At 34.9% G+C, this 25,113-nt stretch overlaps 2 protein-coding genes across 8 annotated transcripts in view; one reads left to right on the top strand and one right to left on the bottom strand.

The window, feature by feature from the left end:
* Positions 1 to 1,565: 1,565 nt before the first annotated feature.
* LOC106053649 (uncharacterized) lies at positions 1,566 to 23,468 on the bottom strand. 5 transcript variants are annotated; one of them, XM_056031924.1, is made up of 7 exons: positions 23,322 to 23,392; positions 22,460 to 22,528; positions 14,748 to 14,871; positions 13,411 to 13,540; positions 10,157 to 10,186; positions 8,277 to 9,393; positions 1,566 to 6,832 (listed from the first exon to the last, which is right to left on the bottom strand). In XM_056031924.1, the coding sequence occupies exons 6-7, from the start codon at positions 9,319 to 9,321 to the stop codon at positions 6,690 to 6,692; spliced, it is 1,188 nt and encodes a 395-aa protein (XP_055887899.1). In that variant the 5' UTR covers positions 9,322 to 9,393; positions 10,157 to 10,186; positions 13,411 to 13,540; positions 14,748 to 14,871; positions 22,460 to 22,528; positions 23,322 to 23,392; the 3' UTR covers positions 1,566 to 6,689. The 5 variants fall into 5 exon arrangements, with proteins under 5 accessions (XP_055887899.1, XP_055887900.1, XP_055887903.1 ...); XM_056031925.1 differs by lacking the exon at positions 22,460 to 22,528 and having other exon boundaries at positions 23,322 to 23,468; XM_056031928.1 differs by lacking the exon at positions 23,322 to 23,392 and having other exon boundaries at positions 10,161 to 10,186; positions 22,460 to 22,600.
* Positions 1,940 to 25,113, top strand: part of LOC106052937 (uncharacterized) — a 50,392-nt gene continuing 27,218 nt past the window's right edge. Inside the window, exon 1 of one of the 3 annotated variants that reach the window (XM_056031915.1) lies at positions 1,940 to 2,106. The gene's annotated coding sequence lies outside the window, so the exon portion shown is untranslated. Of the gene's footprint in view, positions 2,107 to 22,230; positions 22,333 to 22,458; positions 22,543 to 25,113 lie in introns of those variants that run through there. The other 2 variants (XM_056031916.1, XM_056031914.1) reach the window with 2 other exon arrangements.

The raw sequence follows: 25,113 nt of genomic DNA, 5'->3' as shown, positions 1-25,113 counted from the left end.
ATGTTAGCATTAAACTTTGCAAAGTTAAAGTAATTTAAAAAGCTGCTTTGCTTATTTCTCTATTTCACGATCAACTGAGCAATGTCAAGGACGCTAAATGGAACTTCGATGTTGCCAACTAGATAAAAGATGCGAAAGAACATTTAATTCCGCAGTGCAAGACACTGCACACAAATAATCGCACAAACAACTGTATCTACACTTTATCTTTATTGTGTACACCGGTTACACAATATGAATGAATGTATGAATGTATGAATGTCTCCAATAAAGAATAAATGTACTAGAAAGAAATTAAGGTTCTGTTTTTACCATGATTTACCATTTTGAAGTAACGTCTGTATTTTATAAGATAAGAAGTAGGCCCCCTATTTCTTCTTTCGAATAAGGATGCCATTCAACCCATAGGCTTTCGCACATTGCCAGCAGTAATTCGACTAAAAAAAAAGTGTTGTCAATGTTACAACTAATTATACGATGAATAAAATAGAACAAGTAAAACATAAAAAAAAATATTAAAAAAACAATACCTCCATTATAAAACTTAAATTCCAATGATATAGATCTATATAGGCTTTAAAAACTACGTATACAGGACTTGTGCAAAATTTTCCTGAACATTTATTTATTAAACTCTTGAATCAATAAAAGCCTTACATTCGGAAATTCCCGAACGCGATAGTCCTTTCAAGTACGCGATAATCCTTTCAAAACGCTACATCTAAGTCTAGTACTCAAGCCAAATTTACATTTATTTTTTATTTTGAAAAAATATAACAGTCCAACTAGAGTTTTCCCCATGTGGCCAAGGAGCTGGTAATTCTTTTTCTTTGTGATCTACATCAACTGTTAAATGTCTAGGAAAATCTTTCGAGCCGTTTTTGAGGACAACGTCTATGCAGCTTCCAAATTTTGGGTTACAGGTTTCATGAAGTACTGACTTGAATTGATGTAATGTATTGGGTGGGTGGGAAATTCGAAAACGGCTCTAACGATTTTCATAGAAATTCGACAGTTTGTGTCTATCTTTCGAAACAAAATACTGGCTAGTTGGCAACACAGGGAACACTCTGTGGTTTTTTTTTTTATATAATTCTATTTAAAAATCATCTTAAAATTAAACTTTTACGTCAGTGGGAATCCCATCATGTATTCTATGAAGTGTTAACCCTTAAAAATCGTGTGGTAGTTTAGCCTCTAAACATCAGAATTGTAATTTCGTTTTGTATGCACTCATTGTAAAACAGCTCAGCACTTTAAGGGTTAAATAATTAAAAGACGTTAAGAAACATTTTGCGCACCGTCTTATTTAGAAATCATTAGATGGGCTGCTAGAAATAATGCGTGACAATGTATATATATATGTATATAATAAGGATTCTCTTCGAGTCCGAAGATTAACTGGACCTACATCTGTTGCCACATTCACCGCAGACATAACCAGTGTTACCTGTGGTCGATTTCTCTTTTCACCAGCAGGAGGCAATGCATGTGTATATAATACTTAAAACTAAAACTGTTTGCATAAATGTGTTTAAAATATGGTAAATAATGAACTCCCTTACTAAATAGCTTCCCATGTTTATTACTATTAATAGTGAATAGTTATAAAAATGATGTATTTTTATGACAAAACTGCTTGCATAAGTGATTTTAAAAATTAGATTTTTCGTTTTCAGAAAAAAAAAAAGTAGCCGTTGCATCTGAACTTTGAATGGTCTAAAATATTTTGATGTCAGATTTTCACTATTTTTTTCTAGTTTACGAGATCTAAACGGGACGGACTGACGGACGGACAGACCACACAAAACTAATAGCGTCTATTCCCCTTTCGGGGGCCTCTAAAAAGAGTTTTGTATGTTACTTTTTTTGTATTGGAAAGTTAACAAGAAACCACTAAAATTCTATACAGAACATCAACTTACTTGTATTTGGCACTTAAGAAACTACAAAGTTTTGTATTTTTAAACCAGTACCCAAAAAATATTTCAGAACCTTCATAACCAAGACAAGTTTAGGCGGTATTTCGCGTCTTGCTAGAATTCACATCCTGTTCTATAAACAGTCCTGCAAGTGTACGCTATGTGGATTATTCAAAAAAATCTGGTAAATAATATAAAATATCTCTTTATTTTTTTTTTACCTTTATATAATTTAGATTTATATTTCTTCTGCTTACTTTTTGGTTACTTCTTGAAGTAACATAATGATATCCTAAATACAAAGAACGTATTGGAACACAAAGTGGTACTAGCACAGCAACAGATAGATAGATCCAGTGGCTATAATCTAACCTAATAGGGCTTACAACGAAAGCTTTTGTAATTCATAGTCTACATGCTATACTAGTAATAATGAGCAATATGTGTAAGAATAGTTATGTACCTGCATACTAAAACCAAGGTCCCCTTAAATAATTATACCTCTATAAGAAAGAGGCTGATCTATAATTAGTTTGCCCTGATTAGTTTCTGCCCCCCCCCCTTCTATTTTTCTACCGCCATATCTTGACTTGCTCCAGTTTCCTTCATTATATTACTTGAAATTTTTAGTGCAGGCGTCAACCATATCCTGGTTTAAGACGAAATGTGTATGGGTGTCTGCTAAGGAGAGCTGGGCGGTCTGTGATATGTTGGGGTATGGGGGTGGAGGGGCAAATCAATGCGCGATTCTTGGCTCTATTTGGATGGCTGCCTGGCCGTATAACATAGGTTTGAATTATTTTCGCTTCGAGGAAAAATATAGTTCAATAGGTTATATCAATAACACGTTAATAATAAAAAAGTAAAAACACACATATACACAAAATAAGAAATAGATATGTCCGTTTCTCTATCATTCACTTTCGCCTATACATCTATCCAAAATAATTAACAATAATAATAATAATAGATTATATAGAGCGCCAACTTTCATGCTTATGGCAAGCCCAGAGCGCCATGGTCCAATCCCATTTGTGGACCAGTGGGGGGAGGGGGGTACCTGGGAGAAGGTTTTCCGTGCTGCCTTTTGGGGCTCAGTAAACAACAACTCTGCTCAACCCTCGAGCCCTCTTCATAAGAAGCCAAGCCAAGTTCAAGCGAACTTAGCCTCTCGACCACGATCCCATTGCTATGTTAGTGTTATAAAAATAAAAAAAAAAACTGTAAGCTAATAGTTCTAATAGTGTTAGTATTTGATACATACATACATTATATATACATTTACATAAAAGGAAATATACAAAACCACACATTAATTAGAAAAGTATGCATTATTGTTTACCGAGAAATTAAGCATGCATTATCACATTAATTTACTTTAAAAGTTTTGCGAAGCATCAAAAAAAAAAAAAAAAAAGAAATATATAACAATTTTAATAATAATACATTATAGCTTTTATATTGCGCTACTTTCATGCTTATAAGCATGCTCAGAGCGCTTTGGTCCAATCTCGTTTGTGGACTAGGGATGTGGGGTGGGGGGGGGTGTATTTGGGAGAAGGTTTTCCGTGCTGCCTTTAGGCGCTCAGTAAACACAACTTTGCTCGAGTCGGTGTCGAACCTCGAGCCCCCTTCATAGGTAGCCAAGCCTAGCTAAGTTCAAGCAACCCATTGCTCTGTTAAATAATATAGTGTTATTTAAAAACATTTTAAAAAAGTTTGTAAGCTAATAGTTCTAATAGTGTTAGTGTTTGATACATACATACATTATTTACATAAAAGGAAATATTACAAAACCACACATTTTAATTAGAAAAGTATGCATTATTGTTTACCAAGGAATTAAACATGCATAAGTGCATTAATTTACTTAAAACGTTTTGCGTAGCATTAAAAAAGTTAAAAAAAAAAATATAGGCCCTATAATAATTTTAATAATAATAATAAAATAGGCTTAATAATAATAATGATATAGGGTCTACAATTCATTATTTAAAAAAAAAAACTATTCCAAAGAATAAAACAATAATTATTTTTAAAAAATACAATTCACACAGAAAAAAAATCATTGTGAGATGTGTGGGACCAGTGGCGTTGCTAATGTGAGGGAAAAGGGGGAATTCGAAAATTTGCCCGGCCTCCCACTTGATGGGCGCCCCCAAATGAGTGTTCGAAATAGTTTTTTTACATTAAATATTAAGCAAAATGGAGGGCCCCCCAAAGAGGTCATGCCTCCCGGGCACCCCAATGATTGAAAATTCCTAGTTACGCCACTGTGTGGGACAAACCATTTTATATCGGTTGTTTGATGACGGGATAGTTCACCTTTTTATAATTATCACACAGGAGTCTTTTTAATATGCGGGATTCGTCCATTCTGCAGACGTGGCCAGCCCATCGCAGCTGAGACTGCATTAAGATTGTGCGCAGGGGCGTAGCTAGGGTAGTGGAAGGGAGGGGAGAATTTTAAAATCCCCCGGGCCCCCACTTGAGAGGGGCTCCAAATGTGTTTTTTTACATTAAATATTACGCAAAATGCAGACGCCCCCGGAGAGGTCACCAAATGATGGCAACTGGCTAGCTACGCCACTGATTTTTTTGATGTTTTGCCACCATTTTACTACCTAACTGGCGGAGGAGGTTGAGTTGAGATGTGTCTTTCAAAATCTCCTTTCCCACCTCACAAATTTGACCACAGTTACTGAGAATGTTACAGCAACATTATAGACAAAAAGCAAAAACAGCAAAATTATAATAATTAATGTCATTCTGACATTTTAAAGTGAGTCTTTCTATATATAATGAAAATTGGAGACTTACGTTTTTAAATAAGGGTTAAATCAATCGTAAAGGGGCCGTAGGTTAGTGTTTCTCATACTTTTCCCAGTGGCATCACCCGTTCACGATTTTACTTAGCCAGTTTGAAGTCTGATGGAATGTTCTAGACTCCCACACTGGGATCAGTGTTGGTGGACAAACTTGCAGCCAAGCGTTGTCATGCCTTTTTAGCTTCAGACATTCATTCTCTTCGCGTCTACAATACATTTTTTTTTCAGTCTTTTTCTCATAGTAAATGGCCACATGACACCCTCGTTAACCGTCGGCCAAAGAACAGATGACATTGACATCATCTGCCCTATAGATCAAATGATCTAAAATGGTAAAAACAAAACAAAAACAAAAAAACAGCGCATGCCTAATAAAGGTTAAAGTAAAAAGGGGCGTGAAGGCCAGAAATTTCTTGTTTTCTGAGCAAAGTATTTTTGTGGCAACTAGAGCGTACTATTAATTCTAATGAGAAAAAAAAAAGTATTCATTTAAATGAGGCAGCAGTGACTAATACTATTATGCGATGGAGGTTGAACGTATATAACGCGAACATCTCTAATGGATGTGAGAGTCTTAAGTAAAGATCACCTCCGTGTTAAGTAACGATACCTATCACTGATCTTTTTTTAACACACAAAATTCGCCAACATAACGTCGTACAATAAACTGGAATAAGTCATACACTATAACTAAGAAAGTCGAAAGGAATCGCGTTAGTGGAGACGTTTTAATATGTCTCCATGTCTATATTGTTACAGACTCATCTTACGAAAACGTTATATATTTTTAAAAAGGTCATTATCAGTAGAATCGACGTCTCCTACTTAAAATAGTTTATTTCTAAACCATCGGTAATAACGTCATTTTACTTGGTTACTGTTCAAAAAATGGGCTTATCTTACAACGAAAAGAAAACACTTGTTGTGTCCACTTGCAGAATAAATTAACCGACTTTGCCCCTTTCCATGTCGCTGGGGGTTTGAGACCCACAGCTTGAGAACCAAAGAAGTCCAACGTTGAAGATCTATCAAACAAATGTTTGTGTTTTCTTTACATTATTGGAAAGATACATAGTCGTAGTTGGCTTCCGAATCTGGAGTCATGGATTCAAATCTTGTTGAAGAGTGGAATTTTGAATTTCAAGATTTTTAGCCCGCCCCCCTCCCCCGACTCTACCAAACTCTAATGGGAACCTGACTTTAGACTCTAATGGGAACCTGACTTTAGAATCTAATGGGAACCTGGCTTTAGTTCGGGAATGTAAAGGAGGTTGGTCGTTGTGCTGTCCTATAGTCGTAATGCAAAGTTTGCGTATTTTTCAGCAAGGATGGAATTCCATCACGGTGCCTTGGCACCAGCGTAGTTAGTAAATTAGTATGTGTAACGTTTGCGTTCAAAAGATTCAAATAATCCTACTGGCTATCGTAAGAACGGCACAAAAAGTAAAGTAAAGTTCCCCTTTCAGACCTTGTGGTCTATAGGGCAGATGATGTAAAGGTCATCTGTTTCTGTGGCCTACGGTTAACAAGGGTGTCATGTGGCCAGCACAACGACCAGCCGCCTTTACTTTTCCCTAACTAATGTCAGGTACCCATTAGAGCTGGGTGGACTCAGAGGAGCCCGAAGATCCCGAAATTAAAAATCCCAGTCTTCACCAGGATTCGAACCCCGGTCCCCGGTTCGGAAGCCAAGCGCTTTACCGTTCAGCCACCTCGCTGGCACAGGTTATGGTGAAATCGTTTTCAGAAATTTAAACGTGGAAGAAGGACAAACTGGAAATAAACCGATTGCTGCTTTTTCCTATTTATGACCACCTAAAAAAAAAACAACCTTTTAAGATACATAAATCTTATTTATAAAATAAATACACACGCAAAATGATGCATGTACATGTCCTTAAAAAAATTAATTAAGTATAAGAAACATAAAACTTGATTTTCATTCCGCGAGTCTGCGACAAGAAAACTCAAATTGACTCAATACAAGTTCAGCTTGTATTATAAAAGCATGTTCCCTTCCTTGAGAAATCCTGGTTATTTTTTCTGAGTTTTCTTCCTTTCTTTCTTTCTTTTCCTCGAAAACTATTTTTAAAAAAGAAAAAAAAAAGGATAAGATTTTTAAAATTTCACTAAATATAAACTTTCATAGTAATTAAATTTTGTGTATTAAAAATCTATAAATGTAAATCCTTTTTGTGTATCTAGAAAACAAATACAGAAGTATTGATAAACTATTATTTTTTAAACAATTTCTAGCGGCCCCCGAAAGGAGAAAAGACGCTATTAATTTTGTGTGGATCTGTCTGTCCGTCCGTCCCGTTTAGATCTCTTAAACTAGAAAAGATAGTGAAAATCCAACATCATGATATTTTAGACCCTTCAAAGCTCTGGTGCAACAGCTACTTTTTTTTTTCTTTTCTGAAAGGGAAAGATCTAATTTTTAAAATCAATTATGCAAACAGTTTTTTTTTATAAACTTACACCATTTTTACAACTATTCACTATTAATAGTAACAAACACTACGTCTTTAGTAAGGGAGTTGACCCTGTATCATCTTTTAAACACATTATGCAAATGGTTTTAGATTTTTGGTAAAAAAAAATTTAATAGTAAGAAACACGTGAGACTATTTAGTAACTAAACACTGAAGGATTTTTTTTAACGAATTATTAACCTTGATGCTTTGAATACGCGATTGACCTTATACAAAACAGTTAGATCAATTAGATAATCATTATAAGACATCAGTTAGGCCAGGTTCACATCTTTCTACACATCCACTTTCACCAACCCCTTGGTCTGCTAAACAGTTGGGGAACCATACAAGATCTGACAACGTCCTTTCTCCATTCTTATCTGTCATTTGCCTTTGATAGAATTTCATTCTGATATTCTTTTTGAAAATATTGAAACCTGTCTTTTTACCTGCCTGTGTGGACCACTTCGGGTTTGGGTTTGTGTTTCCACACAAACTATCTTTGAAAGCGTGTTTCTTCCCTTTTAGTACGATAGAATCAAATTGAAAATAAATATAAAAGAAGAGCATTTAGCTTATTACATTATTATTATTATTATTATTCTGTTAGAAACGAACGAGTATTCATTCTTTGGCGTTTCCAGGGTCGAGTTTCGTTAAAGGGAAGCAAAATTCATCGTAGTCCTTTTAACATTGTCAACTGAGAAATTTTCTGATGATGTGGCAGGTCTGCAGCAGTAACGCCCTCTGAGAGGCGACGAGAATCTTCCTAAGAATGTTAAGGGCCTTGAAGGTGTCTGCGATAGGTCAGTTGTTATTATCCCCTCGGTTAGGGATATAACAATGGGGTATATTATTTTTATGTTAAACAACCACAAAGAATTATGTAGGAACTGACCCGCAAAAGGAGCGAGGATTCTGTATGTATATGAATGAAAAAAAAAAGGGCAGATTTGTAGTCGTGTTACTTTCAACAGCAGGAAATTCACAATTAATTAACCATGAATGAAATGTATTTATTTCACTATGAATGTAGACGATCTACTCACCACGCATTAAATACTGCACCGCCGTTTCTTCCAATCTTGAGTCTTCTGGCATGAGTGGCCGCTCGAGCGGAAAAACCTCTTTTTCACCAGTGTCCCTCAGACTAAAGATGAACAATGATCTCATCGACATGGGCTCTTTAGACATGCCCCTAACAACATTGCCAAGCTTGACATAGATTGTGTGCAGTTGTTCGCAGACGGCTGTGGGAATTGGTGGACTCAGTAAAAACACAGCGTCTGGCTTATCATAGAATTCCTTGACACGCCCAAGACACGTAACTGTTACCGGCCCTTCTGGAGATCTAAAAGTTAGCTCTGCAGACATACAGGAGACTGTTTGTATTTGGTTTGCGTTTGTAAGAAACTTCTTATATAGTTTCAATAAAAGTGTAGAGCTAGCTGGTTTACAGGAATGTACTTTGTTAGACAGATGTATATTATTCAAAAACCGTTTCCAAGTCTGGGGATCTGTTAAGGCCCCGGAGCAAATTACGGGTTGTGCTTGTCCATGAATATAAAGAGTTACTGTAACATTTAAATAAGTCCAAAGTATTGTGCAAATATTATGCAATGTACTCTCTTTTGAGTGGCCGAATTCTTCAAGAACATCCTCTTCCGATTTATTTGTTACGTCTAGAGGAACTATAGAAAGAGGTCCACCATGGACTGAATGGGTTGGAATTAGACATCGCCTCCCATTTCCATAACCCGAAACAGCATTGTTAATCACAGAAGAAGCTTGCCTTTGATTTTCAATATCCACGTTGAATTCCTGTGTTGAAGTGGTCGATCCATTTTGTGGAGTCTCTTTATGTATTTCAGAAGCACGAGACTCTTTCACTTGCTTATCAATCCCATGAATATGTCGAACTAGCGCTTCCTCACCGATTAATTCGTCATCAGTTACGGGCCCTGGAAGATTTTGAGACCCGGTCGTCTCTGTCAATTGAATATTTTCACTGTCTCCTGTAAGATCTTTCTTTGCCGTTTCATCTACGACAAGATGATCCCCTAATTCGATGTCTTTTTCTGCTGATGTAGCCATCGATGATGCAACTTTTATTAAAATATTAATTGGTTCTTTAGAGTCTGGTTTGTGTTACACAGACCCAAAGCCCTAAAAATGAAAAAAAAAATGCGTATGTTTATCCTAGACGTCTATTATCTTATTCAAAATGCTGATTTTAAAAGACATTAAAACGAATTTATTACAGCGTTAAGTTTTAGAAACTCGTTGTATTAAAAAATACAGAGAAAAAGTTAAAACAAAATAAAGTGCCAGAGAGGGGGGGGGGGGGAAGAGAGTTGAAGAGCGAAAAAAAAATGCGAGATAGAGAGACATTAAGAGAAAAAGTACAATTTAGAAAGAGAAAAACAGACACCCAGAATGAGGAAGAGGAGTGTGTGTGTGTAATAGAAAATGTTTGAGAAGTAAGGACGAGAGAAAGAGAGTGGAGAAAGAAAGACAAGAGAAAGTATACAACCTAGAGAGTGAGAAAGAAAGACAAGAGAAAGTATGCAAAATAGAGAGTGAGAGAAAGAAAGACAAGAGAAAGTATACAAACTAGAGAGTAAGAGAAAGAAACACAAGAGAAAGTATACAAACTAGAGAGTGAGAGAAAGAAAATCAAGAGAAAGTATACAAACTAGAGAGTGAGAGAACACAGAAAGACAAGAGAAAGTATACAAACTAGAGAGTGAGAGAACACAGAAAGACAAGAGAAAGTATACAAACTAGAGAGTGAGAGAACACAGAAAGATATTGTATTCGACATTTACTAAATGTATGTACATTTAATCATTTTCTTTAATCATTAATATAGACGACAGAAAAAAAAATTCAATTCTACAAATAATCGACCAAAGAAGTCAGTACTTACTTACGAAATGAGGTTGTCTTTACGTGACGGCTGAAACAGAAAATGTCATCACTATCATATTTGAAAAAAGAAACAACTATCACAGCTATTGTTATAGAGTCTGCCACTAAGTGTTGTCATTGGCTGATGAATTCTGATGTAACTTTTGAGTAGAATTGATGCTGACGAGGGGATTTTAAAAAAAAAGGGAGGCAGGGGGAAAGTTGAAGTCCGAGACGAGAGACAGGACCACGTGTGTTTATTGTATGAAGAAAGCACAAGCGAATTGAAGTCTTCTCATTTCTATTGGTCAGTGACTGACCACGAGGTGAAAACCTCAGTCAACTTGGAGTATTTGCAGAGCTAGGATGTACATGTAATTTCTCTGCTGTAATAACGTATATTGATTATGTACTTAGAATATTCCACTGGATTATGTGATACCATCTATATTCATTGATGACGAATTCGCCAGCATATGTATTTCTTATTTATATGTAATAAATGGAGAGTCTGCTACCAGTGTAGTTAACTTGTTTCTAGTGACACTTGTTGTGCTGTGCTATTAGCTGTAGACTTAGAGATAAAAAGTAGTATAGACTCAAGTAGAACAAGGCAACTTTAATCATACTAATCTGTTAAAGTAAAGATCACACAAGAGGAGGTGACATTTACTATATAGAATTATAGATCTATATTGAAATTCAAAGCTGAAGCACTGGCCGATCCAGGAGGGCGGTAGAGGCGATCGCCTCCAACTAGTCCGACCCCGAAGGGGCGGTCCAATAGTTGATATAGAAATCATGGCTAATTAACAGATTTAGTTTTATATATATGGTATGTTACATTTCAATTAGATCACTAGAAAATATAAAATGACAGAGGGTGGTAGGTACCAGGAAGGACCGAGGGAGTGGCGAAAGATGCAATCGCTCCCCGTCCTCCCACCGTACAGATCAATACTTTTTCGTTTGTATTTTAGTGAAAAATTTATTATTATTATTTATTTTTTTTTACAAAAAAAGTCACTTATATAAGTTATTGCTATATACAAATTCTTATATCGAGTCGCCACACCCCACCCCTCTATTCTTTAATGCCAAAAGCAATCATTAGCGATAATTATAGACTGGAGAGAGGACTCTTTCACGATTAATCGTTTTCACTCTACCGCCCCATCCCCTATTCCAACGGCAATATGACTTTAAAAAAGAATAGTCAAGAATGGCGACAGAGTGTATGTAATTGAGCATGAGTTCGTCATAATTATTTAAAGAAAGACTGTTTTGAAACATTTTTTAACAGCATGAATAATACGCTTTAGATGTCAGGAGAATGCATTTATGCAGTTAAAAATGAATGCAAGAAAACGCTTGAAGCGCTCCCCTAGCTGTCAAGAAAAGAGCTTCAACATAACTGTACTTTTTTTTTTTTTTGACGAAGTTCGAGAAACACTGCTCTAATCGTAATTTGTGTAATATATAGCATTTTTTTCACAAATATATATACATATTACTTTTTATCTTTACCTATCCCTTAGTCTGTTGGACCATTGGGGCACCAAGAAAGATTCGTCGACCGTCTTTCTCCATTCATCCCTGTCTTTTGCCTTTTTTAGAATTTCTTTCATATATAATGTTCAATGTAAGGTTTGTCTAATATATACATAGGGTTAGGGTTTAGGGGTAGGTTTTGGAAAAATAATCCCCCCCCCCCCTTTTTTCTAAAGATCTGGATCCGCTATACTGTGCAAGAAGTTTTCGAGCTTTTTGTTTTGTTTTCTTCTCTCAATTGTCATTGAATGTGGGGCACTATCACAAGGCGCTAGCAGTGTGCCGGCGCCTGCTTTAACTGGTCGTTGTCTAGGGCGATTCTGGCGGCCCGACTGTTGACGCTGGAACTGGGTATTTCGTGGTTTTAGCCCTGTCGCGATTGAGGTGTTTGTGTCTACACCTCACATCTAACACTGAACACCAGAATAATAGTTCAAAACACGTAGCGTATAACTTTATTGATATAGAATATAGAATCATCCAAAACGTTTAAATATAGGAACATCAATAAAACTGGCGACTAAACTAAGATCTCTAAATGACTGTGGACGTTAGATGTCACTCTAGTATTCTAGTTGAAAATATTAGGAAAAACAAAAAAGAAGCGGGGAATGAGACCTTCCGCTCTACAAAACCCACGCCAAGTGCCGCTTTGTTCCACAAAGTACACAGGCTGGCTGCCTGGTCGTGAGGTTTGCGCGCTGGACTGCCGTTTGGATTTATCGATGGTCGAGGGTTCAAATCCTGCCCGCTCCCATCCCCCGTCGTCCTGCGGGAGGCTTGGACTAGGAAGTAAACTATCTTCAACTCTGAAGGAACATCCGAAACATGTAAAACATTTTACAAACATTTTACAAACAGGTCACACCGCCTCGCTCAAGACCAGGTCACCTGGTCACGGGACAGTAAAATAAAAGAGAAAAATATACAGGTACTTTTTCCCTTTTTCAATAATAACGAAAAGTTTAATTTAATTCAATAAAATAGATTAGAAATACAAATAATTAAATTTGATTACAAATAGAAATAACAAAAAAATAAAAAATAAAGCGTTACAAAATAACTAAGGCCATGATGGCTGGCAAGGGGTCAGTTGGGTCAACATTCCATAGCCAGGCCCGTAGTGGACTGTTGTTCTGCTACACACACATAAACGGGTGTGGGCCGGCGCCTTCGTGTGGGCACAGGTACGTCAAAGTTATTCCGCGTGTTTCTTTAACATAGTGACGTGTCCTTACACTGTGCGGTACTATGGCCTATTTACATGCTTGCATTTTTTATGTTTATATAGCTATAAGCAATTCTATAATGTTAAATTAATTTCTCAACCTGTTTGTGTGTATGTGTGAATGTTGGGGATTTTACCCATGCTCTATAGTCTGGTAACAAGGCACAGAACTTCATTGTAGCCCGATTTAATGAAACAGATTAACCATCAGTTTCCATTATCAACCAACCAAAGTATAACAGATTAATTAAAAAAAAAAAAAAAAAAAAAGAAACTACATTTTTAACAGGTCCAAACAAAAACTTTTTTTAAGCTTTTGCCATCACCGCATTGGCGTCGACCATATCATGGTGAATTTATTGAAATAACGACACACATGGGCAGTGTAATGCAATTTATACAATAAGATAGGCTTAATGTAATATACTAGTAGTAGAGTTAAAGAACTTATCATAAGATGTATTATTTATTCATTAAGTTATAAATGAACTCACCATAAAGAAGTAAGTTAACATACAAAACCCTTTTACTTGGACTTTGATAGTGTTGAATTAGAAAGGTATGTGCGGTATTGTACATTGAAATATCAAATGCTGCAACCATCATCTTATATCCAAAATACACCTGAAGGATAGAACAGTATCATGGGAAAAATCACTGATATATAGATCATAATGAGCTACGTACAGATATGAAATAAAAGATACATACGGTACATAAATCGGCCTATATTGTAACCAATAATAAATCGGCCTATATTGTAACCAATAATAAATCGGCCTATATTGTAACCAATAATAAATCGGCCTATATTTTAACCAATAATAAATCGGCCTATATTGTGACCAATAATAAATCGGCCTATATTTTAACCAATAATAAATCGGCCTATATTGTAACCAATAATAAATCGGCCTATATTGTAACCAATAATAAATCGGCCTATATTTTAACCAATAATAAATCGGCCTATATTGTGACCAATAATAAATCGGCCTATATTGTAACCAATAATAAATCGGCCTATATTGTAACCAATAATAATTCCTTTGAGATGATCCCTAGTCGTTTCTCAACTGAAGGAGGTCATAAACGAAACGAATAATTCTCAAAAGTTTTTTTTTTTTTTTTCAGTGTTTTCAATTTTAGATCTTTTTTTTTTTTAAATTAGATATCTTTGCTATAAGCATAAAAGTTGGGCTATACAAAAGTAATTTAATAATTATAGGCCTATATATATATATACATGTGTAGCCTATATATGTATATGTGTTTAAGATATTGAGAGAGACAGAGAGAGAGAGATTGAGAGAGAGAGAGATTAATTGTATAGTAGTAGATAAAAAAGGAAGAAGTCTACTTCAAACAGCTTAATAACACGTGAAGCTCAATTAGTGCCGAAACAAATTAATGAGGACATAACCATGAAACATATAACATAAGCCCCATGTCCCAAGACTGTGTCATATTGCTCTACATCCAATAGTAGTAGGTTTGTATCTCACTCATCCACTAAAGACGTTTCAAATTGTATCTCTACGGCTCCCATCCCGTAAAAACCCGGCTCTTGGAATTGGAAACTCTACATACTATCATTGACGTACAATGTAATTTGCAATATATATATATATATATATATATATATATATATATATATATATATATATATATATATATATATATATATATATATATATATATACGTGTGTGTGTGTAGCCTATGTACGTATATGTGTGTGTGTTTGAGAGAGAGAGAGAGAGAGAGAGAGAGAGAGTGTGTGGTTAATTTCTAGGAGAGATTATTGTAATCGCTTTTAGCGTGCAGACTTACCCATAAAATAAAGTCCTAATAGCAGAATTTCAACTTCCAATGCTAATAATACTTCCAAGTATCTAACAACCTAACACACTATTACGACTGTCTTCTTTTCCAAGAAACACACGTGTCAATGAGACTGTATTAAAAAGAAAACAAAAATGTTTTTAAAAAGTATTACTGTGCATTAGTAAATGACTATTATAACCTTTCAGCGTTATAGCAACTGTTTAACTATGATAGTCATGTCTGCATTTCATATTTTAAATATTTCATTATTTTAATACGAATGGATAAAAAACAACGGGGGAAAAATGTCCTCAGATATGGCCAGTGTGTTGAGCTGAGACCGATTGTTAAAAATCTATAATCTATATTTATTACGATTGGTCTCGGTCAAGGCCCCCTCTAATCCTGTAAAATAAAGACCAATCCGAATCAGTTTTTTAAAGATATCGATTCATGTATTTTTTCCGTCCACCAACCAGCAGACGAGGTTTAATTGGGTCGATTCGTCTATTATGCGTTAGCTATACTTCTGCTATAGCATGTGCTTTGCCTACACGCCTGCCATAACATTTACTACACGTCACGTGTTTCATCTGTTTACATTAAAAGTACATACAGGTGATTGATACATTATAACTTTTGTTGCCATTATTATTATGAGGTATGTTAACTTCGCGAACATGTCAGATATAGTGAACTTTTTATTAAATAGCTATTCCTAATCGATATATGCTCAGTTGGTCTAGTTACGAGGAAAAGCAGAAGTGTAAAAAGTTTTATATTAAAGGTGAAGGCCTAAATCTCATCTAGATCTTTATTACATACCGTCAAATATCATAATCAAATATTATATCTTCGCATTTTTTCGAAAGCCATACAGTGTAATTTTTTTTTTTTTTAGAAAACATTTGAAATTCCAACTCTTGTAAATACAATAAACCATGGGCGTAGCCGGGTAGGAAACATAAGCAAACTATATTCCTCATTCCAAAATCATTAAGCTTAGTCCTTATACCCCCACCGAATAAAAAAAGTAAAGCAAAACTGTAATAAAATTAAAAATCTACGACCGTAGCCGTTGTGGGAAGGCGGCACGGTTGAGGTTCAACCTAACTGGCAAGAAAAGGGTATCTACTGTCATTCCACTAACTTCAGAAAGAACCTATAAATCCCTTATTACCAACCACGAACTTTTAGGCCGACCCATTTTTTTTTCAGCCCTCAATTGGCTAGTAAATCACAGTCTTAAAGAAAGAAGTAAATTCTGTATTTTATAAGATAAGATAAGTACATTCCACTTTTCTTTAAGTCGACCGTCGCTTCCTAGCAATGTCCCTCGATCATTTTTTACATTATACAAGTGCTGATAGATAAATCGCTGAAGCTTTGCTTTTTTCCCCGCGAGGCAGGTTGAAAGAAAGAAACATCACTGCTCACAATTTAGTCCACTCTATACACATTTTTTTGGGTCAGTCATAGATTTAGATAAGATAAGATAAGATAATTTTTATTGATCCAATCAAATGGAAATTCAGTTTGACAATGGACAACCTCATCGTAACTACTGTACAATAACAATATAGATGAAAAATTCGAACAACTTTCACACACGATCTAGAGATGCATCATATTTGGAGTAACGCAACCCAACCGAATTATACACCCTTCCCTTCAGAAAAAAAAACCAACACACTCACACTTTTAATATGCCTTTTTATTCTCTATGACGATTGTTAAGATTTTTATTACAAAGCTTATATCAACTGGCATTGTCTGTCTGGAAAAAAGTTTGTACACGTTATTTCTCCCACACCCTATCTCGGATCAAGCTGAAATAGTACTTGACACGAAATTTTGGTATAAGCTGAATTAGTTCCCTTTATAGGTCGTCGTCTGAGACTTAGGGAACACAAAACATGAAATAGAAACAATATATAGTTATACAATCTTCCATGTACGTTGTTAGACCCCTTTTTATATAGGTTAGTTATTTAGCGACGCACCATAGAAGACGCATATTGAACGGGACTAGTGACGTTTGGGATATGTTGGGTTAGAGACCGGAAAATCAGTTAGCGATAGAATATTCCAGGGTAACGACGTGTTTAGTGACAGAGACTTCTACTGTGGCCTTTTATCAGAATAAATCTATGTGAACTTGTTCATCATCGTTGACTACATCTCTTCATTCGTTACAACCGATGTGCCAGTTCTTGTTTGTATTGTTGTTCAACTACACGTAATACACCCGAACAATTACACCCAAACGATTGCAGAGTAATTGGTTGAAATCCAACGGTCATCCATAGTTGACTTCAAGACAGCCTGAACTAGCAACATCACAACGTAGACTCTTCGCTAGCAGAGTGGATACCGCGTTGGCTTGAGAAATCTGAGAATGTTTTAGCATACAAGTTAGAATTCAGGTCGTCCCCCCCCCCTTTTTTTTTTTTTTTAGAAAAAAATACATTTAAAAAGCTATCACCCAGATACCCCGTTCTTTCTCCCTCTACCCCTTTGCAACTGGTCCAGACAAGAGATAGAATCATAGCGAATTGAGAAAGCCAAAAGCATGAAATAGTGCTAAACAATAACAATTGGTAAAAAAATATTTCTAATCCAGATCAATTATTGTAAGTCTAGATTCTAGATGTATAACAAATTTAATGACATGACTGATCCAAACTAATTGATACAACTATACTTTGTATAAGCTTTCTTTTGTTTTAAACAATTTTTTTCGCTTGTTATTTGATGATAATTAATAGAGGCCTACTCGAAGATCAACATATGGTACTTCTAAAATTGTGCTACCGGTACTCATTATCATTAACTACAGTCTTAACATTTCAAACTGTAGTAATTTTCTACACACACAGACATACAAACACACACACACGCGCGCTTTCAAAAAAGATGTTCCTTTTTTTGTAAAAGTACATTTGACAATCACTCTGGTCTAAAATCGATCTGTCAACACAGACCTATGTATATTATATCTATACTAGAAAAGGGAAACAAATTTTATTCGCTGTTGATCAATTCACAGACCTATTTATAAAGAGAAATAAAAGAAACTCTTTTTCAAGCGCTAAGAGAAGTCACCCCGAATCTAGGAAATTTTGATATTTTCTGTGTTTAAAAAGTTATGGTCTATGGTTTTCAAAGTTTAGAAATAATTCAATACAATTTTCTCAGATTTTAATTAGAACGGGCTATTAATCACAGAACTATATATTCACGCATATTTATAATATATAGACATTTCCTGTTAGTTTCCATTGAGATAATATTTCGAAAATTGTAGATTTAAAAAATTCACGTCTGTTGATTTGAATCATCTTTTGTAAATTTAATAGATCGATTACCTAGATGTTTTTTAGATTTTGTATTAAAAACTGCAAAATAATACTAATAGTGCTGTTATTTTTTATGTTCAATTACTAGACCTAAATCTAAACATTAAAGTATATATTACATAGGATACTGCTGAAAAAAAAACTGTATGTCCCGGAGCTACTCTACAAAACAACGGCTTCTTTCAGCTTTTTGAAAATTTTCTAATTTTTTTTTGTAGTGTTAAAAGATCTCCGTGTCCAGTCTAGATGTAATATATATATATATATATATATATATATATATATATATATATATATGTCTGAGTCCGTCACATTCACTTTGACAATTAGGCCTATCTAGATCTAGAGATACACACACAAACTGTGCTTAAAAGGAAATATAATTTTGTACCTAAAACATTAAATGTCGGCTCTAAAAAATATTGGGTCGGCATTGTGATTAAAAAAATCGTGTTTGATGAAGTGGATAGAATCTTACCTGATAAACAAATTAGATCTATTTATACTCTCATCTTTTCTAATGTACTTACCTAACAGAATGTTTATAAACTAGTTAAGGCAATTACTTTTTTTTTTATTTTTACACACACACACGTTACAAAAAAAAAACGCGAGGTAAAAGCAGCTGATTGCGATCACCTGTGGCTTCACTCTTGACGCACCGACTATTCAGGTATCGTAAATGAAGCCCTATATCTAGTATCAATAGCTGATACCTGATTGGTTGATATTAGGACTTTTCCCACAGTGCCGACAGGAAACTGCTATTGGGCGTGGTTCCTTATAGTTATCATGCCAACCCCCTTCCCTAGCTTTTGGAGCTTATGGCTGCCTGGTCGTGCGGTTTGCGCGCTGGACTGTCGTTTGGATTTATCGTTGGTCCCGGGTTCAAACCATGCCCGCTCCCATCCCCCGTCGTCCTGCGGGAGGTTTGGACTAGGAAGTAAACTATCTTCAACTCTGAAGGAACATCCGAAACAATGTAAAACATTTTACACCCAAACATTTTAGTCTAATGTTTGTGAAATTGTGATTGGCCTCATTCTATAGTAAAACTTCTTCTATAACTAAATTGACTGATTGTCCTATAGTTACCTAGTCTTATTCTTTCTGCGGAAAAAAAAGAAACAGAAAGTGCATATTCTGGTACTTATAAAATACGTGAGATGTTTCCTTTTTTTTTTATAAAGACTCAAAAAACAAAGATTTACTGCTGCAGGGGTAAACGACTGTATAGAAAATACGAAAAACATGCATATATGTGGCCCAAACGTCCTTTGTTTTACTTGGTCCGGCAGGGTTACATATATGCATGTTTTTGTATTTTTTTATAAAGCATTTAAAAAATGAATTAAATACATTTATTTGATGCTTTTTTAAAAAGAAATTACAGCTGTTGTCTATAACTTGAATGTATTAAGGTACTATAATTATTAATGTATGTAACATAGTCTGTAGCATTCTTTCTACAACATACATTATAAAAATTGCCCAAAGTAAAATAAAAAAATTGCTTGTTCATCTTCGCACATGTAATTAAAACGTTAGTATGTTTCCTTATCTTTAGTTTAAAAAGTGCAGATACAGTAATTTCAAAATTAGTAGTTAGGAATTTCTTATCCCCATGGCAAACAGTTATTCTGTTTGCCATTATGTCTTTGGTGCCATCTCAACTGAATTGTTGTAAATAAATAATATTGGCCATGTATTCTTTGTAATACTAGTTACTGTGTAGATGACTAAAGGGTAGTTAGGGTTAAGGCATATACCTAGATCTTGCGATCTATTGGGGCAGATGATGTAAAGTGTTTCGATGGCCAACGGTTAAGGAGGATGTCGAGGGGCCAGCACTTTACTTTACCCTAGTAATGTCAGGTAACCATTAGAGCTAGGTGGACCCGCAGAGTTGGGGATCCTTAAAATTCATAAGATTAAAATTCTAGTCTTCAATGGGATTCGATTTCAATACCTTCAGTTCGGCCTTGGCCCTGTGAGTAGAGTAGACTGCATTAGAATAAAATATTTTAAATATTAAGCAGCCGACCTCTCTTCTCCCGAGTGAGTCGAGGCCAGAGCATGAGCTCCTCTCTTCTAAGTCGAGGCCAGAGGACGAGATCCTCTCTTCTTTCAAGTAAGTCGAGGCCAGAGAATGAGCTCCTCTCTTCGTCCGCGTAAGTCGAGTTCCTCTTTTCCTTCAACTGTCGAGGCCAGAGGACGAGCTCCTCTCTTCCTCCAAGTAAATCGGGGCCAGTGGCTTACAAATTAAGACACTTAATTCGGCAGGGAATGAAGGCTGGCGGAATTTGAACTCGGGACCACCACTCTTTCAATTATAGTACTATGTTTTGGCAACAATAATCTTTCAATATAGAGTCATTGAATTTATCGATTTTTTTTCTGTCAAAATTTCTCTTTTTCATTTTCTCAAGTTCTTATTTATTAGTTCATTATATTGCTTCCACAACTCTTCATATCTCTGTCTCTTCTTTTATTTTCTTCTTTACTGAATTTTATTGTAAGAAGAACGTGAACGGGATATTAAAAATCAAAGCGCAAACAAAACGTGGATTAACTTTTAGAGTGGTTAACCCCCAAAGAGAGTTCATGAAGTATAAAGAAGGGTAATCTAAATATGATTTTGAAGAAAAGACTATAGCCTAAAAAACATTTCCAAGCAATATATTCTAGTATATATTGGTGTATGCACTATTAGGGAGAGTGGCGCGGTGGCTGAGTGGTTAAGCAATTGGCTTTCGAACCTGGGGTCCTGGTTTCGAATTTCGGCGAAGACTGGTATTTTTTATTTCGTGATTTTTAGGGCGCCCCTGAGTCCACCCAACTCTAATGGGTACCTGACTTTAGTTGGAGAAAGTAAAGGCGGTTGGTCGTTGTGCTGGTCAAATGACACCATATCGTTAACAGTTGCCAAAAGAAATAGATGGCCTTAATATCGTCTGCCCTATAGATCGCAAGGAGTGTATGTGTGTGTTTCTATTTGACAAAAATTAGCGATTGGTTAGTATGCAGTGTGAATGATGCTAGATAAACGCCATTGTCTTCAGCTGTCTTAGGGTAGGCCAGACCAACGACTCCAGATTGCCAGAGTGAAAAGACGTGTTTTTGTAATGAGTCAGATTTTGTTCAAAATACCACTTTATATAATTACTAAAGTCTACTACATTTATTTATTTCTTCTCTGAAGTTAAAATTTATCTGTATTGTAATGAAAGTTATATATACCGGTAATATTGTTCACAAAGAAGTTATTCAAGAAGTTAATAGTTAAAATACAATACGACTAGCATGCCTACTACTGTTTAGTTGTCTACCAGCAGTTTGGTGCCATACGTCAACGACCGTCCACAACATTAATGCGCGAGCGTTTGTGCGCTTCTGTCGTGCAAATGGCTTGGGGAGGAGATAGTAATTATGAACTTGTTTTTTTCTTATTAAAATTTCACAACTTTTGATAGAATAATTTTATTGTTTTGGTCTAAACCAGTGCTTCCCAGACTTTTTCATTAACGGAACACTTCGTACATTCTTTTTTTTTTTTTAGAGAGATTAATTCACGTGGTGGCCTACTAGTTAATTATTCTAGCAGTTCTTGGAACAGCTATTCAAGACCAGTATTGAAAACACTAGTCTAAACAAATGAAAATTCAGTTTGACTACAGTTGTCGACCTTAGCAATGAATAATATCTTTATAGTTTTGTGCTTAGATTTAGTTATTCCTACAAAAAAAAAGTGACCATTACTTGGCAAATGTATATAATCTTTATAATTCTTATTACATATTTAATATATACATAGTCTCTCGAATCCCTCTCTATGGCTGTAAATATTGTCATTTTGTAATATATGTCAGGCATGTACAATTCAGCATTGAGAGTCAATTTGTATTTACGTAAATATCTCATATAATAGCTTTTAGTACAGCTATCACATCAGTTTTATATTTAAAATACGAATTTTTTTTAAAGGTAGCACATACAGTCCAAAATGTATTCTCTAAATCATATAAAAAATAATACGAAACTAAAATAAATTTCATGAAAAGAATGACAGTAAGCCTATATTAAAAATAGTAGATTTATACATACACATACAACCTTTTTTTTACCTTTACCAATATTTTATGCATTTTATGTCCTAGTTGTTAGATCAATTCTTGTTAAATGTGGTTTAAAAATTAATTTCAATGGGAAATACCTAGATATAGTGTCTATATGTGAGTACTGTACTATGTTAAATTGTTTAACCTAGATTACAAATTACGTTTCCTAAAGCGAATCACGCAGGTTTTATAAATTCTCAAGAAACCAAATGTAGGCCGCAGTAATACAAAAGTATCCAACCTGTCTCTTCGCCATTGCACTGACTGGAATTAATGTGACAACCCTCTTTTCAATCTACGCGTCGTATTCCTGTTGAATATTAAGTAAGTTAATTATAACTTACTCAAAAACTATTAAATTGAATTATAAATCTTAATAAAATATTTTTTCGTTATAAAAGAAATAGTTATAGAAACTATAGATCTACTAAATAATAAAAAGAAGATGGCGTAAAAAAAAAAAAAGGGGGTCATTTTTGGAAAATCCGGTTTCTATATTTAAAAAAAAAGCTAGATTCATAGATTTAGAATATCACACAGATCCAGGGTCGATGGATATTCATATAAATGGTCAAATAACAATAGGGTTGGGTTCAGAAGCTGCTACTGTTAAATGAAGAGTTCTTAATAAATACTTTTATCATCTTTAGACCATCTCATTTTGACTCCCAGTGGAGCAGAGGACCGCAACAGCAGCCTACTTCACCATCGGGCTCTTTTCAGGGGATTCCCCGCAGTTTAGATTGATTGCTTTTTTATTTTTTTCCCCTTTTCCTTTATTATTTGCATTGTATGTCCAATTCCGACACATTTGCTAGGACAATTAAATTGTATTTCTTTGCATTGACCAGAGCTTTCTAAAACGACAAGTCAGTCAAGTCCTAATCCCGATCTAGACTATAGTTAATACTAGATCTAGATCTATCAGCCATGATCATATGCAGATAGAATCTAGATCTATTTCGTGACTGACGTGACACAAATAAAAATACCCAGCTGAACTTGTAGTTTGAATATATTTTTAAAATCTAACTAGATCTAGATTTAAATAAATAAATATACTCTTGTAACGACTTTGACTTGTACACGAAGCTCGTACTTACACGAGACGCCTAGATCTATAGTCTCTTGCTGTTTTTATTACCTAAAGGCCTAAAGCCTAAAGCGATTTTTCATTACAGAATATCTATGTCTATATATAGATCTAGATCTAATATTATTTATTTTCGAATTTGAGAGTCGCTATTCATTTAATATATGTCAGGCATGTACAATTCAGCAGAGTCAAGTTTTATTTACGTAAATATCTCATATAATAGCTTTTAGTACGACAACGGGGATTCCCGATAAACTTTTGCTTCTGTATGTGATTGTATCGCAGTGGATCTCAACTTTTTTAGTCTCGTAGAGCCCCCTTTTTATTTTTTTTATACTTACCATGTGTTTTTAAGTTTTCGATAGACTCTTTAAAGTTAATTTTGTTGCATTTTTGACCAGTGTGCGGGGCCCTAATATATCAGTGCCACGAATATTATCTTATCTTATATAATACAGACGTTACTTCAAAAAAGAAGATGATTACGTCCTACGCGTCATGCATTTAGTCATGCATATTAACCAATGACTTAAATTCTGCCAAGTCACTGGTTTTCCTGGCTAGCTCAGGCAACCCATTCCATGCTCTAATAGCACTAGGGAAGAAGGAGTATTTGTACAAATTTGTCCTAGCATATGGAACGAGGAATGTGCCTTTATCTTTGTGTCTTTCAGAGTATTTTATTAAATTTTGTTTTTGTATTTGAAGATTATGGTTCAGTGTTTTATGTATTATTGCTACTTTACTTTTGAGCCTTCTGTCCTGAAGGCTTTCTAAATTTAGTGATTTTACTAAAGGTGTTACTCTAGTCAAATGTGAATATTCGTTTGTTATGAATCGCACTGCTCTATTTTGTGTCTGTTCTAGTTTCTTAATGTTTTCTTGAGTTGAGGGGTCCCAAACAGAGGATGCATATTCTATTATTGGCCTAACCAAGGTTAAATAACATTTTAGTTTTATGTTCTTATTTGATTTATAGAAATTTCTTTTAATAAATCCTAATGCTTTGTTTGATTTTTTTGTAGTTTCATCAATATGTGGATTCCATGACAGTTTTTCATTTATTATAACACCTAGGTATTTTGCGTTTTTAGTCTGTGTTACTGGTTTGCCATGAATAAGATAAGTGGAATTAATTTGTTTTAGTTTTTTTTGTTACTCTTAACAACTGACATTTTTCTGGGTGGAAAGACATGCTCCAATTTGATTCCCATTTCTGTAATTCATCTAATTCTCTTTGTAAAATATCTGTGTCTTGTGTTGTTTTTATTGTTCTATATATTATGCAATCGTCTGCAAATAATCTGACTTTTGTTCCTGAAGTAATGCAATTTGGTAAATCATTTATGTAAATTAAAAATAGTAGTGGACCCAAGACTGTTCCTTGAGGTACACCTGAGTTTACTGTTATCGGTGCTGATTTAGAGCCATTTATTATTATAGTTTGTTCTCTCCCTATCAGAAAATCTTTAATCCACTGATGCAGTGGACCATTAATGCCGAAATATTTTAATTTTTTAAGCAAACTATGGTGGTGAACTTTGTCAAAAGCCTTAGAAAAATCTAGTAAGATAGCATCTATTTGTTCACTATTATCTAAACCTTTTGAAAAATCATCAATTAGTCCTATTAGTTGTGTTTCACATGATCTATATTTCCTAAAGCCATGTTGATATGGTGTGAGGACATTATGTTTGTCTAAGTGGTTTATGATGTTGCTACATATTATGTGTTCTAGGATTTTACATGTGATGCTGGTAAGTGATACTGGTCTGTAGTTTCCTGGGTCAGATTTTTCT

Source organism: Biomphalaria glabrata, chromosome 6 (genome assembly GCF_947242115.1).
Source record: "Biomphalaria glabrata chromosome 6, xgBioGlab47.1, whole genome shotgun sequence".
NCBI classification, from domain to species: Eukaryota; Metazoa; Mollusca; class Gastropoda; family Planorbidae; genus Biomphalaria; species Biomphalaria glabrata.
Note: the sequence above shows the minus strand (reverse complement) of the source record. Positions and strands in the feature narration are given on the sequence as shown.

Excerpts from the sequence above, each read along its gene's own strand:
- LOC106053649 (XM_056031925.1), bottom strand. The coding sequence starts at position 9,321 with ATGGCTACATCAGCAGAAAAAGACATCGAATTAGGGGATCATCTTGTC. Across the intron at positions 6,833-8,276 it reads GGTGCAGTATTTAATGCGTG|TTTTCGAGGAAAAGAAAGAA; the intron begins GTGAGTAGATCG and ends TTTTAAAAATAG.